Genomic DNA, 16,782 nt, shown 5'->3' with positions numbered 1-16,782 from the left:
TGTAATCAGGGTTGTAGCCAGCACCTGTCCTTCAGTCCTTTGAAGTAATTTTGCAGCTGGGAACTGAAAAAAGTTTTCCCCATTCCTTCCCAGGTACAGACAAAAATTGATATGTAAAGATATATAAAAAAAACAGAAAAAAAAACAGATGACATTGAACAGCTTACTCTACAAGCAAAATTTGCACCTCAAAATGCAGGAAATAGTGTTTCAGAGGGTCTAGGTTTCAAAAATTTTCTGGGACCCAGACCCCCTAGAAATGACGCGCAACACCACGCCATGCCTTCGGTGCTCTATAGGATTCCCATTCAAAATCGAGGGGACTGAAAATGATTTCAGGCTGGCTACAACCCTGGGTGTAATACACTAACTTTAAAGAGTCATGAGATGGCCCAGCATTTGTTAGCCAGTATATGCTTGACACAATTGTAGAGTCATTTGTTGCTTTAAACCTTTGATTTCTTGTCACACTGTACGTTTTTGTAGCCAATAGAACAGTGTAACGGACCATGTACCTTATACTGGATACCAGGGCTGTCTCCAGGACCCGTCCGTCCATCTCAGGATGGAAGTTTGCTTGTTGGGACAGAAAAAAATTTGCCCTATTCGTCTAAAAGATCTAAGCCTCATGACATGAAATTGATAAAAATGTATTTTTGTCAGCAAAAAAAATGGCAGATTTAACATTGAAAATGAACAACATGGACTCCCAAATGATGGGTGGGGCGGAAAAAGAATTGGGGAGAGCCCTGTTGGATACATCAAACCTATGCGTTTTTCTTATAGTATGATGTTGAACAGGCCAACCTCAGTCTGGGCGCTGCATCTGTTTGGGGCAACACCAACACGGCGGCAGCCACGGCATGGGGCAGCGATGGTACCAGCGTCTGGGGCGACCCCAGCTCTCAGTCCAGCAAGGGAGGATTCTGGGATGAGGCAGCCCACGAAATGACCTCCAACAAACCTAGGTAACCCATGTCATCTTTCTCTTGTAAAGTATCAAAAGCGTTATCAGTACATTAGGCCTAGGAAAATAATGTTGTGTTTCTTGTTCTGAAAAATTAGCGTCGGTAGGTAGGGATTATCTTTTTTTTTCTTGTAATTTGTTTTAGGCTGGCCAAAACTCTATAATGTGACATATTACAATACAATTCAACAAAGTAAACTGAAATACATTGAGGACACTTGTCTTTCAATGTCAAACTTTGATTTTGTGCATAATAGATACATTTATCCTTCATTAGATAGGATGAGCAGTGTTTTACTTCAATAGGAAGAAGGCTGAATAAAATTTCTAACTGGAAGCTATGTGACTCCACTGCCCACCCCCCAAAAAAGTCTAGGGTCGCCAGGTGTTTCTAGGGTAGGTAGGGAAACAGGAAACATTTTTTTCCTAGGCCTTACTATAAAAGAGAGGGTTTGAAAACTATTTTCCTGTTGCGTTTCGACTTGTACCTGAAAGTGTTCAAACCAAAATGAGGGGCAAAAAATGTTACTTGGAATGAAAAGAAACACCACGCCTGTTTACGTTCAGTTTTTATTTTGCGTATTTTGACCCATGTACGTTTTGCAATTGCAGAAAAAGTTCCGTTCCCATTCCACAACCCATGGATCAGGACTTGTCACAGCTAGATTGGTTAGTGCTTAACTTACACAAAAAAAGCAAGGAAAAACGGTATTGTAGACCTGGTTACTTCAGGCCTGGAAGTATGCTACCACTCATTGGTACAAGGTCTATTACTCAGGAGTCTGACATCTTATATTTCAAAATAGATCACTACAGCTTTGGACATGTTTCTTTATGTTAAAGAAATCACAAATTACAGTATTACAAATCCAAAAAAGTAATGAAAGGTTTTCTAGATTGCAGACTGTATGTCTGACTTTTTATATTTCAAAATAGCTTACTACAGTTTTGGACATGTTTTTTTATGTTCAAGAAGTCACAGATCACTGTATCACAAATCCAGAAAAACACTGAAAGGTTTTCTGGATTGCAGAAAAATAATTTTAGATAAAACTTCTAATTTGGCAAGCAAAGGTAATGAAACGTATCAAAGACTCAATACAAAATGTATTACGATTCAGATTTACTGAGTCAAGAAAACAAAAATGACACGTTATATGCCTTGTTGCTGACTTTCCTGACTTTATCTCTTTTTTCTTCCAGTGATCCCTATGCCCAAGGTGCAATGATGAATTCAAAGTCAAATAGTAAATCCAGACAAATGAGGGAGGAGGTATGTCCATTTCTTATCTACTCTATCGATGACTTCTTTAGTTTTTTCCATGCTTAAGTTATGTCCATGAGAATTGTTAGAATTTAAGCTAAAAGTGTATTCAGTAGATAAGAAGCATGAAATATTAAAGTAGAAAATATGCCATTCCATGACTATCTTTCCATTTCTGTCAGTACTGTTTTTGTTGTTCACCTTGTAGAACCTAGTGGCACATACAGCAGCAAGTTTCCTTGCTGCTTCAGTAGCACGGAATATTTTCACCAGGAAAAGTAGCTAGCCATTCCCTTTTAATGTGCTCGACAAGGCACCTCCTGGAACACTGGACCCCCATTTTACACCCCTTCAGAAAAATGGTGCAACCACATCATAGATTAGTCTGTGTGAACACAAACTCTGCTATCCGGGGCTGTAACTTGCCCCTCCATAGCTTGGATGCCGGCGGATGTTGGTCAGGCTGCTATAACCCAGGACTTGAACCAAGGTCTACCCTAATTTGAACTGTTAGGCTGCTACCAGTTGAGCCACAGGGACGTCCCCTTCCTCACTAACCTTGGTAACCTGTGGTATTTCTACAGCATCTCACCATGATCACCATAATTGTGTCTTTCAGGAAAATGTCCGTAAGCTCTTCCAAGCCAACTATGCCGCTGACGACTTCACCAAATGGTGTGAAACAGCCCTGAGAACAATCAGTGCAGCTTCTGCCATAGATGGTACGTTGGAATGTTCCCTCCTAACAAGTATCCCACTATAACTTTGAAGTTCATCTGTGTGTTGGTAAAGGTCATTCTGGATCAGAATTGAACTGTAACTTCCAACAACAAAAATTGGACTTTTTTTTGGACTGATCAACTCCAGTCTTTGTCATGATATGAGCAATCTACCTGGTGTCATGTTATGCAGATAGAATATCATGTGATTTAGTGAGCAGTGGATCATAAGTTGCAGAAAGTCGAATCATCCCTCAACAGAGACTGCGGCTGCCATAGGTTTCAGGGTTAGACAAGTTTTCTAAAATTCACTTGTCCTTTCGGGCAAGTACATAAAATATTTACTTGCCCGAACCAACTTTTCACTTGCCCAAAATCTAAATGACATTTCTCTATGTATTTTCACTTCCATCAATGGAGCTCTGGTGGTATTTTTGTGTTGATCAATGCTTGATGCCATGACTGTGACAAGTACATGTAGCAAGTAGATAAAAATCTCACTCAATGGAAAAAGTGTAACTTGCCCGATCGGGCAAGTGGTGTAGGACATGCACTTGCCCAAACAGCACTTTCACTTGCCCGGGGCAATAGGGCTAGTGGACTTTTCCAACCCTGGGTTTTCTGCAACTTATTATCCACTGCTCACCAATTCAGATGTTCTAATTGCATGATGTGACGCCTCAGTAGTGGTGGAATGCTTTATTGGCAAAGACTCTAGTTGATCTGTAAAAAATTGGGGTAAGTGCAATTTTTGTATTGTAATTGAGTTCAACACTGATCCACAGGGAATCCACCACATTTGGTTCTTAAAAAAACTCCAGGCAACAGCTTGTTTCTTCAAGAAATACTTGATCATATAGAGGTCATTGTCTTATTATAAACATATTTGAAAATTGTTGAATATTGATACTGCCATTACAAAATTGGACATTATGTGCCCTGGCATGGTCACTTTCCACTTTAGCTCCATGCACACTTCCAATTAGCATAACAGTTGGGATGATGTGACTTGGGCTTGAAGGCGAAAGATTATGAATTTTCCATATTTTTGTCATATTCTTCATTCGTTATTTTCTAGAAATGTTCCATCCAAAGTTTAGCAAAACTGTACTTGAATTCAAAAGTCATGAAATTCCATTGACAACATTTAAACAAAATCTTTTGAAAGCGGCTCCTTTTGAAATTTTATATTTTACCTGCCTATGTGGCTTTGTCCTTTCGGCATTGACAAAAACATAGAACAGTCCACCATGGAGTAAGAAAATCTGCTTTATATGCTTTTTACTTTGTAGTTATCGAAGGTTGTGAGAAAGTTCAGTCGTACAGGCTCGTAATTTTATCTCCGAGTTCTCCAAAGTGGTAAGTACTTGTAACAATGATTTTGTTATTGGAGGTCTGAAGAGGACACGGCGATGTGATGAAAATGTGCTCTGTTGTTTGTGGAGTTGCCAGTGTTTGTGAGAACTAACCATTATCAAGTACCACAATGAGACTTGTCATTTTCCCAACTGTTATGCAGGGAATTACCAGTATACTGACTTTCAGACAACAGGTAACTCATACCTGTTGTCATAGCAGTTACATGTACATGTAGGTGTAGTAGACATGTCTCCGTTGTTGCATTCTCCTACGCAGAGACATCCAACGGCACCAGCAAACCGCCTCTTGTCTGTACTCTGCTATCTCAACCGTCACCATCAGTTCCTGACCGCCCTGCTTATAAATGTTAATGAGCTACCCTTATGGTAACCGGTCGTTTCGTTACATCGCCTTTTCGTTACAGTCGATTCGTTACATACGAAGTCATTTCGTTACACATGGGAAGGTTATTTCGTTACACATGGGAAGGTCATTTCGTTACACTTGATTATTATCCTATCTTGGTCGCATGTTAAACGCTATAAGTGTTTTCCTGTTATCTTTTTCAGGTTGACCTTCCTTGGTTGACATTAGAGACGTGACAAGACACTCAATTTTACGTTTGGTTTTGGTTATTGTTGTCTTTATGAACTTTGAAAATCCAAGCGTAGTTCTCTTTGTAAAACATTATTCATGATGTATTGTATATCAACAATGAAAAACCTCTTGTTATCTTATGAAACTCATTTTCCAAACTTGTCTGAACAGCATGACAGGCAAAGTGTCAAGTGTCAAACACTTTGGTAGAATGTTTTATCATTCGTAACAACTTCATTCTTAATTAATATGTATTTTCGTACATATTCCTAAAATGGTATATAGTACTGGTATGTTCAACATTTTGCGACTCCTGTATAGAATGTTGCGATGTATTTATGTATATGATGTTGCGATGTATGTATAGCAGTTGCGATGTAAATTTGTTTTGTAAGATCACACTACTATTTTATACTAATACAGCACTTCATGACGCCCCCCAAATCATGTGTGGAAGATATACCATTTAGAAGAACGTTGCTGTAATGTATCTTGACCCGACTTTGCATTGAATCTTTCATATTTATATTCAGTCAAAAATACACAACAAGGCTATTGTACCATTTGGGTTCCCCATCGACCTTTGTCCTGTATACTATTACGGTATTCACTATTACAGTACTACGTACGTGGTGGGAAGGAGGACAATGAACCCTTGCGTCATGCAATGCATGACGGTCTAGCATCAGTTCTCGACAAAGGAAAATATTTGTGTGCGTTGTAAGCTGCTTGGTTGTAGGAAATGTACGGAAACATTATATTTTCTCCTTCTAAACTGGCACAAACTGTCCATAGATTTCTGTCCATACCATGTAGAAGTAGAAGAACATCTGCTATGTCGCAATCACATTTGCCGCACAGGCTGACGGCATAACCCACGCCAAAACAAGCGACGCGGGCGCCATTTTGAATTATATTCAGCGTGAAAGACGGTGCTAAGTTTTAAACTTTCAGCGTAATTTGTGGACACAAGTTGTACACAAGAAGGTGAAGAGTTTATCTCTCCCATATTTACAGAGAGATATAAGCCTGAATTTGTTTCCTTGAAGGGGTATTGGATATCGTTTTATAGGCATTTTGTCGGCGCCGAACGGACCAGAAGCCTACGAAAGTGCGTGCCCGCCGGTCTATTAAACAACAATAGGTCTTTACTGCGCGCGCTGTACTAGTATATCAACGATACTAAAGGCATCTAATCGTGATTTATTGTACACATCACAGCATATATGATAACTGATCAAGTTACTACATAACAGATATATTATGTGTAATCTCTCCTTGGTTCAGATGACCGTTCAACTTGGGCCGACGTGCAGCGTGGCCCGTCAGCGCCTCCAGCGCTTAGCGGCGTTCAATATCTGCCGAAAAACAAGAAAAAGAAATTGAATTTTGAGTCCCGGCTTTTTGTTACCACGAAAAGTAATACATTTGTAGTAATAAGTACTATAACGGCCTGACATTAATCTGTAACGAAATGACTTCGTGATGTAACGAAATGACTTCGTGATGTAACGAAATGACTAATCATGGTGTAACGAAATGACTTCATGTGTAACGAAATGACGTGTAACGAAAAGACCATGTAACGAAACGACCTGTATTCACCCTTATATATGTGAGATCTCTTTTGAAAACTGAAAGGCCTATTCTCTGATTGGCTGACAGCTGGTTTGTGGCGACACCCCCAGGAACTGATGTGACAGTTGAGATAGCAGAGTACAGACAAGAGGCGGTCTGCTGCCGCCATTGGATGTCTCTGCGTAGGAGAATGCGTTGTTGGGAAGAAATGTTTTGCTTTGTAGTATTGCGTGAGATCATGTCACACTGGTCAGTTTGTTTGTGCCTTTATTTTGTCTCGAAAAGTGCTCCATTCAGCCGTTAGTTCAGGTGCGGGAAGACATTAAGAAGTGAAAAAATCAAGTAAACGTTTATGCAAGATATTAAATTCTCAAGCAATGGAATAAATTTATTAATGGTCAGACATTTCAGAAAGGGCAGTCTTTTGTAAGTGACAACAGATATCGTCTAAAACGTCTGTGACCATTTACAAATATGTCCAGTGTTGCTTGTAATTTGAGTAACAGTTGTCTCGCATATCTTAAATGTCTAACCTTCATTGATGTATCCAGTTATAAGTAATCCTCATACTTTAAAATTTTTGCAATTGAAAGGACATGCTTCCTTTATTAGATTTTTATTATTTTTTCCCTTTTCCTGAAACTTTTGTTTACATATTTGAGACTTTAAGTCTTTATTTGAAAATCTTTAGTCACCTGCCCTAGGGCCTGCAACTAATCGTCATGGACTTCATATCAACATACAATGACGTACATACAAAATATCCATTATTTACATTTATCGTTATTGAGATTTCCCAAATTCCTACTGTCCTTCCCAATTTAGAATGACCAGTATTACATGGTGATCTGTAGCCCTTGGTTCAGATGTTGTTTGTTTCTTGTCTTGTCTTTTCTTTTGCCTGGGTGCCATTCTAACTAGTTTATCATGACAAGTATAGAAGCCCCGGTACCCTACATAGATATGATGGCACCCAGTCTAGTCTTTTCCTTGGGACCTGAAAACACACAAAAGAAAGAAATTTGTTGCACTGTTTCCATATTGTGCCAAACATTTAGGACAAATGGTGTTGTTTACAGGCTTGAAAAAAAGCAAACGCGGTTGTGAATCCACACTTGTGGACTTGTTTTCAATCCTTACCTTCACATGCTGTATTTATCTAGGACAAGTCGCATTTTTGAGTTGGTCTTTTAAATCTATGACTTGTGGATGTTACAGTTCATCTGCTACAGAAGTACAATGTATGATGTTTCAAAAGTTAAACATTTAGATGTGATAGTATTACTGGATTCTGTACTCAACGTCGTTTTTCTACCTTCTTGTTGCAGTGCCTACATTTGTAAATTTCCTTAAAGATGTGGAGTCTCCATATGAGGTAAGAATGTAACACTGTTACAGATATAGCTAGACAAAGAAGTTGATTGAAGTTATCCATCTTTATTATTTATAATGTTAGCTTGTGTTCCTTAAGGGAAATGTCATTTCCAAACTTAATTAGTCTTTTTTTAGATATTGAATGAATATATTTTATGTAGTTCATCACTGTTCTTGATGTACCATTTTTACTATGTCTGCCTCATTTGTTTCAAGTTATTATGGACATGTAAATGTTTGATGCAATGCGATCTTTATGTGGTGTATCATAGGCCCATATGAACTGGGCAACTTTGTGTCATAAGTGTGATAATAGTTCATCCATCCATCCATCCATCTAGCTTTATGATAAAGGAAGTGGTTTCTTTCTATCGTAAACTCAATCAAAATTTCTTTCTTACTTGAATATATTTTTTAACCCCATACAGTTGTTTACAGTATCAAAACAAGTTCTATCAGATCTGTTAGCTGGAGGTAGATACTTCGCACAGATAAATTGGAAAAAGACCTTAAACCTTAAAAAAGTGGTGCTACAGTTCTAGGAAAGATGCAAAACTATACACATTGTTGTTTGCATTGGCAATGCCAGTCGGAAACACTAGCATTTTTACAAACATAAGCAAGGATGTCGTAAAAAAGTCCTTGACTTATGCAAAATTACCCAGGAAAGCAGAAAAGAAAAAAGATGAAAACACCATTGATTTGAATTCTTTTGGTGTATTGGTGTAGAAGGGATGCATTCAAGGAGTATTTGAGTAAAATTTTTCCATTTTCCATTTCAGTTGCCTAGATTTGCCTGAGACTACTTACCCTAAATCGTGGGTGGATATTTACATACTGAAATTAAGAAAATTTGGTAGATTTTAGTGTCATGGTTTGACGATGTGATGTCCCAATCTATTTTTTTGTCACCGTCAGGTCCACGACTATATCAAGTCCTATTTGGGTGAGACCAGAGAGGCCAAAGAATTTGCCAAACAGTTCCTAGAGAAGCGTGCAAAGAGAAAACAGGTGAGGATATCATTGATTGTGTAACCATTGAGGATTGATTGTGTAACCAAGGAGGTTAACAGTAGTCTTGTTACTGAGAGAAAGTCCATACATGGACTACAAATGCAGCATTCATGTCTCATTGATGTATTACTCCGAGTGGGTACCCTAAAAGAGATCCGAGCCAAAAAATAAACGGCTGCATGGACGCGTGTTTTTAGTGGTGAGAAATTCCATTTGAGCCAGCGGAACTGATCTCAAAAGTAAGATTGGTAAAAGCTTGTTTGTAACTGAAGAAATTAGCAGGTAAAGTTTTGCAGCCGCGCGCTAGGTCGGAGGTACACAGTCCTGGGTTTTGAGTGGTGCGAAGCGAAAAAGTGCCTTTTGTGGGGATTGACTAATCTTAGTTTGTGATCGCTATAAAAGATAACTGGTGTCTATTTGACGTTGGCAATTCTTTCCACGATATAGGGTAAATGTGCTCGACATCGAAGGAAAAATCTGCTAAAATTTCTCGTAGCTTCATTATGAACGCGCCCGTGTAAACCACGAATTATAACATAGAAGTCTATGGGAAGAAGAAACTCATCAATGAGACCTTCATGCTCAAATTCCAGGGAAACTTTTAGTTTACTATCAATTTTCTTCGAACAATGACTGTTTGTTAAAGGTAGAGAACGTACCTCCAAATTTTGGGAAACTTTTCCATTAAAAAAGTAGTCAGGCACAATGCACTGATTTGGTAATTTAAGTATAAGACAAAACAGCCATCACAAAATTCTGCATTAGTTAACACAAACTCCTTGTTGAAAAGGGTACACATAAACGTATTCCTTGACTGCAAGAAAATTTATCAATATTGTAACTTAAATAAGATAGAAGACGAGTGTCATTTTATTGTTGACTGTTCACTATACAGCAATGAGAGGAATACTCTTTTAAATTGTAGGCAACATAAGTTCCCATGTTTTCGATATTTGAATAGCTTTGAAAAATGTACATTCCTTATGCAATTAGATAAACCATGTATCTTAATCTCCATCTGCCCTTACATTTACAACTGTTTGAAGAAGCAAGAAGAAGTCAAACCTGTGCATACTACAGTAGTATACATTAGACTTTGTAGTTGCATGTAGTAATAAAGCGCATTCTTACTTCACTAGTACTAGATCTTGAAGAATGTTCCGGATGGAGTAAGGAAAGTCATGTTAAGTGTCATTCCCAAAGGAAAACATGTTGCCAGGTGCAACCAGGAATCAAACGGCAAGGTTTTCTTGGAAGAAATTGCTACCTGAATGTTGTGCTGACCTGTGTTTACCTTGGTTCCCACCAGGAAATGCCTTGGCCTCACCAAGGTCCACCTACTTCCACTCCATTAGTGCCAGCCCCAACCCAGCAGCCTCTTCAGCAGCGCCCAGGTGGCATGACTGTACAGCAGGTAAATGACATGTCTTACAAGCAGTTTCTAATAGCTATTTGGAGCAGGGTTTTAGCCAGCACCCGTCCTCCCGTTGTTGCTGTTGGGGACGGACTGGGACGGACAAAATTTGTGCCCATTCAGTCATCTATGATGGACAAAAATCTGTATATAAAGAAATCAATGGAACCAAGTTTAGTCTACCTGCAAAATTTGCCCCTCAAAATAAAGGAAATAGCATTTCAGAGGGTGTAGATTTTAAAAAATTTCCCAGGAAGCATACCCCCGGACCCCTAGGATTGCCGTGCCTTTAGCAGGATTTCCATTCAAAATCCAGGGGACGGAAAAATAATTTAGGCTGGCTAGAACACTGGTTTGGAGCCTAGGAAAATAATATCCTTATGCCTTTTTGAGGGATGAAAGATTTGGTTGTGTTTTATTTTGATGTTATTCTTTGGAAGTTAAGATTTTTTGCTCAAAGGTAATGGAAAAAAAAGTACTGACAACAAACTGTTGCTTTGGTCCCTTCAAGGTTTTTTTTCCTCATTTTTAATCCCTTTTGCTTTTCACTACTGTTCACAGACTCAAGTTTGTTGTGTTTATGTTTGATAGTTTGACATTGGCATTGTGCATGTGGTCTTGTGGTGCATGGTTTGTGTTGAAGTTCTGTGCACACCCTTGTTCCCAAAATCTAATCAACTGTCTCAGTGAAAATAGCAAAAATATCATAATATGCATTACTGTCTTTTTATACTGTTCTGTTTTACTCTTTTTTTTTTGTATTAAAAACAACTAACTGCATATGCTGCATGAACTTGCATTACCCCTTCTCTCCAAACTTTGTGTGCACATTCAGATGCACAACATGTGGTCTTCCCAGGTGCTGGATAATGGTGACCCCAAGCTGAAAGGAAAGAAGAAGAAACAGCGGATGCAACCTATCGACCCAAGTATTCTTGGCTTCTCCATCAACCCGAGCACCGATATCATCAACCGCGGCGAGATCGAAACCGTGGACGACTTGTAAATACAGGACAACGGGGAGCAGGCACCAAACCATTCGCGGGATAAACAAATTTCAGCTTGAGCCAGTAGAACTGGAATCCTATATTCTTAGAGCAAGTTCTTGTGATTCTCTATAAGAAGAAACAAAAGTGACTGGCGGCTCTAGTCAACCTTTGTGAGCACTCATCCTTGTTCGAGCAGGAGTTTCGTAGGAAAAGTTTTCGATTTTATTGAGTTTATTACAAACGCACATGTGAACAATGGCAACAGTGAAAATGGTCGTTGTCACTGTTGATTAGGCATTAGCTGCTGTATGAAGAACTAGCCTACAGTCAGTCTAGGAGGGTCTTGTCATGCTTACAACATGGGAACGTCAAGTGTGAACGTTGTTGTCATGTGTGTGGTAGCCAGCACACATGCACAGGAGACATGGAATGGAAGACTACAAAAACAGAGTGCCATGCGCAACCATGCATGTTGTGTTATATATTGAAGGTTTTAATTGTTATGTGGAATACAAGACTGAGCTTGTCTTTCATGATTAGAGTTAAACCAATGGTAGTATTAAACAACATTTCCTTTTTGTTCTGCTAATATTTGCCTGTGTTAACAAAGGAAGACATGAAGTTTCTGGGCATGATCTGTTTGTTTTTCTTGCAAGACAACACACCTCTCAGTAATGAAAAGTACAAGCTATTTTGAATGAAGATTGCAAGAGTGAGATCTAAGGATGGGTTGAAGAACGATGCAAGACAATGTTTTCTTTGTATTTATATTTGGATGAGGTAACACTTTCTTTGCAATGGCACCTTGCAGGGAAGCAATGAAAGAGTGTTCATGGCTGGTTACAGAGACTGCCATAAATTACTGTAGTTTGATACAGATAGTGAACATTTACGATTGCCCTGTACGTTTCAAGTAATGTGCAAGAAAGCACATAGCAAGTGTTACCCAGAAAGTGTCAGCCACATCATCATTTTCTCAGCTGTGAATTGTAATATTGTATCTAAGTATATGAGTTTAGATCATGTATATTCTTTGTAAATTGATATGTAAATTTGATCATATTGTATGTTGTTGTGTTGATTCAAAAGTTATGTACGTCGCAAATTTATGAGTTAAATGTTTCTTTATGATAGTAGTGTATTTAGTAGCATTCAAGTTGTTGTTCAGTTGTAAACCAAAGTACTTCATATCGATTCCCTCCCCCCAAAGGTAAACTACTGCTGTCAGGAAAGTGAAACTCCGAAATGCGAGTCTTCCCTTTTTACGCTCTGAAGTCTACAGCATTTTGCTGTGTACGGTTTGCAAATGAAGAAGCCTAAAACCCACGTGTGACGGAAAACGTGATAGGGTCAACTTGCAAGACTTCACACTTGGTAGCAAGGACTTTCAGAACACACTAGCCTGCATAGACTGATGTTGTCAACTGACATTTTAGAATAACTCATGATGTACTGTTATAAACATACCACAATACAGTAGTGCGAGTTGAGGTTCCACATCTGTGCATGTTCAAATGAAACCGGCTCTCTGAAAGACGCCTATTCCCCTGCTGCGTCTAAATGTTCTCGTCTGTTGTTGCATGGTATCCGTGCCGGGTTGGTTTTACAAAGTGGGGACAGTGAAATGAATCTGAGAAGAAGAAGTGTGCTTGCCGTCCTTTCGTAGCCATGTTAGGGCAAGTACGTGCAAGTAAGGGGTGCTGTACAGGGTACAGGCTCGGTCGCCTCAACTGTTATTTTTAACAAAACATTTCTGAGAGAGGAAGTGGCAGAACTGTAAGTCGTAATAATGTACCGAGACATTACGAGAGAGTGAGAAGTGACGTTCTTGACTGTAAAAAATGCAGTTACTATGAGGGTTATAAAATCTGCTGCAAGACGATTGAGTGTTGTGCCTTTCTTGCATTGCGTCATATCTGACTCATTCATGTTGCAGGTTGTTGAATCGAAATAGTTTTTCTTTGTATGCATGTCTGTAGCCTCTTTTGCAGACTTCTTGGAGCTCTGGCATTCATTCTGGGATGAGTGCTGATTTGCAAGTTTCAACATGGCCAAGGTTCTCTAATGCTGGGAGAAGACAGGCCTCTAGGCTTGTGTTAATGATCTCATCTGGCATTAGAGAGTTTGGACCAAATTGAAAATTGCAAGTCAGTGCTCCCCCAAATTAAGTGCCGCCACTCCTAGAAGTCTGAAAGACACATTTTAAGTTTAAATGTCTACATGTAGACACTTGAATGAGTAGCCGCCACCAGGCCTTCCTAGGGAGTATGGGTAATCATACGGATTTGGTGAATGATTGGCCAGGAGCTAGTCTGTGGAAAGGGTCACATTTCCATGGGTAAATGACACCCTATAGTGGCCAACCTCAGGCATACTACTGTAAATGCAGAAATGTTCGCGGTGGATTAATGTTCGCGGTTTTCGCGGTGACCACTTCACCGCGAACTTAAAACCACCGCGAACATTTTTCTATTATGATATTAGACCGCAGTCTATGGTGTTACCGCGAACTTAAATCCACCGCGAAAAGTCCCTTTTCCCGCTACTGCGAAATTAAATCCCCGCGAACTTAAATGCATTTACAGTATTCTCTCCAAAGCCAGTATAGTTAGTCTGGTAGAGAATAATGTGCGTTGGCAGCATGTGTGCCAGTGCCTACCGAAGACGGATTATGACAACAATGTTCCAAGTCAGTTCTGCTGACTCTTGGTGACTCAGGGATTTTTCTGCTCAATGCCCAGGACCTGCCTTTTGATAATATTGAAATCTGAACAAGGTAAGGAACAGTTACGGTTGAATTGAAAAGGAAGTTCTGTAGTTTCAGTTCATCCTGCAAGTGGTAGCATGCACAGTCCAGTGATTAGTGGCCCTTCTGTCAACGGAGAGGTTAGGCTCTGGCTGTTCTTTTAGTATGGTTTTGACAATACAAGATACAATACAAAATGGTCCGATAAAACTGACTAAAAAAACGTTTTTTAAAAATCAGCTGGAGCCTAACCTCTGCTTCGAGAGTAAAGTGGCCCTGCCTCTAACAGGAAGCTGTGAGTTCAATTCCAGCTGAGTCATTCTCTTGACATGCACGCTTCTGGAAAGGGTTGTAGTCTAGGAGGGGAACTTAACAGGTTGGGAAATTACTGTAATTCACTTTGTCTTCTCGGTACCAAATTTTCACGGCCTGAGAAAATTCATCTTGTTCTTGGAACTAAATGTTCACTGTCGCGGCAGATGGGCATTTAAAAAAGTCTACTTATTTGTTATCGGTAATGATAGGTTCACGTTACAGTCGTCACCGTGAAAACCGTGAACATAAGAGTACATTGAAAAAAATCAGGAATTACAGTAAGCTGTAATTCATTGTGATTGCCAAAAAGAGATACAGGAATTTCCCTGGTACATTGAACCTGTAAATATTGTACCATATACATGGCATCTGTCTTTGTGACCAGTTGAAAAATAGTGAGCTATACTGGATGGATGACACGTCCCCTTTTTTTACTCATAATGATGCACAAGGCAGTGTCCATCTCTGTTTCTGTAGCCCTGTGCCACACAACTTTACTTTTATAGCAGAGGCAAGTCCACTGGTAGTGAAGTGAGTGTTGTTCTGCGAAGTGCACCTCCATCTAAGTACCCTGGTGGCCATCCGGGATCGGGCAGCTAGGACCTGTAGCGATAACTCCTTCGGGCTTAAACTCCCCCGGAGTGCTAATGTGAGATTGTCGGGCTGACTGCCTTGGCTCCCCGAACAAAACTTGCTAACAAACCTCGCTAGCTACCCGGTCCTGTCTGGCTCCCAGGGTACCATCTAAGGTAAGCGTAGCTTATATATTCAGAACTTGTGACTCCTGAAAAAAAATCCAGGGATGAAGAAAATTTTAGGCATGGACCCTGTCTCCACAACTGTCCACACAAAAACTGCGTATTGCTATGTATGCCAGTACAACCAGGCCACTCCATAATATTTAAGGTAGCTTATACAAGAGTCTGCTTCCTTGTATGCCAGATTTTCCAGGGCCTACATAGTCTTTTATTACTAGACTCCAGCCTGGCCGAATAGTAATAAGGGACTTTGGCCAAGTTAGGAATAAAAGCCTAGTAGGCCTAGGAGTGAACTGTCCGACTGGATAGTCTGCAAAAGACTGACTGAAATCCCATGGCAATATATTTGTCCAAATTCTTCTCTTTTTCTATCTAGCTGACACATCTGCTTGTAACGTTAGACTAGCCTACACAGGCCAACTGACTGAGCTAGGTAGTAAAATACCAAAGATGTTGCGATCGGGCTGGGGGTCTGGAATCTAGGCTAATAGTCTGCTAGTGCATGATTGAAGTCATTCTGATGTTATTCTATGACTCTTACACATTTGCCAACTGGTAGTTCTTCAGAAGAAAATTTGTCTCACCCCTCTTCCACATGTAACTTGGTATCGTCTAATCGGGATTGCAAAATGCTAGTCACGTGACCATAATAAACAAACATGGCGGAAAGACCTGGAAAAGTGAAGACCGCTTAGCCATAATTTCCAACTAGACATTATAGCGATCTCCTGCGTTTCTGTAAGTATTCCTTTACATTTTCTCAATCTCAAAGAAAAGTAGAGATCATAAGCACGCATTTCGTGAAGGTAATTCTAATGCATACGTGTGTGTCGGGGTTTTAAAACCCCCTGCTACTTCTTGGTCCGTCCACTTCTCTTCTTTCTTGTTGTGCCCTGAGAGAATGCAAGTCACGTTTGGCCAGCACGTGAGGATCTCTTCTACAATTTTCCCATCAATTGATACCATATCAAACCTGATCGATTGTATAGATGGTTACTCAAGGGTTCTGTGACGACGCAAATGCGGACCATTGTTATGAAGTGCGTGGGAGCCTGGCATTTAAAGGTTTGAAAGGCAACATCACCATCACAAAAAGAACGAACGACGTCAGAATAGTCGGCAGGGTGCCGGACACACGATACCTTAATTTGCGGGCCCTAGAAACTAGTCTCCGGGCTACCGACACAAAAGTCAGAGGGCAAGGACTACTTCTACCTTTAAATATGAAGATATATACGATGTTCTGTTGTTGCTGTTGACAAGGCAAGATGCCAACAGGATAGCAGGCCTTTAGATTTGTCCAAGGACGTTACATCAGGCCTCCTGATGTAACGTCCTTGATTTGTCCATCTGCAGAATCTTTCAGGGACCTGTGCCCTTTGTGCAGTCTCTATTAAACAGCAAGGACGTCCTTGTAAACAGTTACCCAGACCTCTGCAGTTGCTGAAATGTAGGGGAAATTAGATAAATAGCAGGGTGACCGGTCTACATGTTCTTTTCTGTAAGGTTGAAGCGCAGCCTTTGTTCATTTCCGTAATTCGTAGGGAAAGAACATATCTACCTTGTCCCCCCGAAGGCCACACCAATTTTATTTGTTGCTTCTCGGATTCGCCTGTTAATTTTTTTTTCATTTTCAAAATTTAAAAAAAATTGAAAATGAAAAAAAAAATTGAGTCCCGTAAAAAAGA

At 39.9% G+C, this 16,782-nt stretch overlaps 1 protein-coding gene across 15 annotated transcripts in view; it reads left to right on the top strand.

The window, feature by feature from the left end:
- LOC118430257 (GRB10-interacting GYF protein 2-like) overlaps positions 1–13,157 on the top strand; it is a 40,823-nt gene extending 27,666 nt beyond the window's left edge. For 10 of the 15 annotated variants that reach the window (XM_035840976.1, XM_035840968.1, XM_035840969.1 and 7 more), the window contains exons 25-33: positions 787–968; positions 1,580–1,636; positions 2,171–2,240; positions 2,851–2,953; positions 4,470–4,502; positions 7,813–7,859; positions 8,777–8,869; positions 10,182–10,286; positions 11,122–13,157. In XM_035840976.1, the coding sequence (XP_035696869.1) occupies positions 787–968; positions 1,580–1,636; positions 2,171–2,240; positions 2,851–2,953; positions 4,470–4,502; positions 7,813–7,859; positions 8,777–8,869; positions 10,182–10,286; positions 11,122–11,292 (861 nt within the window). In that variant the 3' untranslated portion in view covers positions 11,293–13,157. The remainder of the gene's footprint in view (positions 1–786; positions 969–1,579; positions 1,637–2,170; positions 2,241–2,850; positions 2,954–4,469; positions 4,503–7,812; positions 7,860–8,776; positions 8,870–10,181; positions 10,287–11,121) is intronic. The other 5 variants (XM_035840979.1, XM_035840970.1, XM_035840975.1 and 2 more) reach the window with 4 other exon arrangements.
- Positions 13,158–16,782: the final 3,625 nt, after the last annotated feature.

This window comes from Branchiostoma floridae, chromosome 14 (assembly GCF_000003815.2).
Source record: "Branchiostoma floridae strain S238N-H82 chromosome 14, Bfl_VNyyK, whole genome shotgun sequence".
NCBI lineage: Eukaryota > Metazoa > Chordata > Leptocardii > Amphioxiformes > Branchiostomatidae > Branchiostoma > Branchiostoma floridae.
The sequence above is the reverse complement of the archived record's forward strand: the minus strand, read 5'-3'. Positions and strand labels throughout refer to the sequence as shown.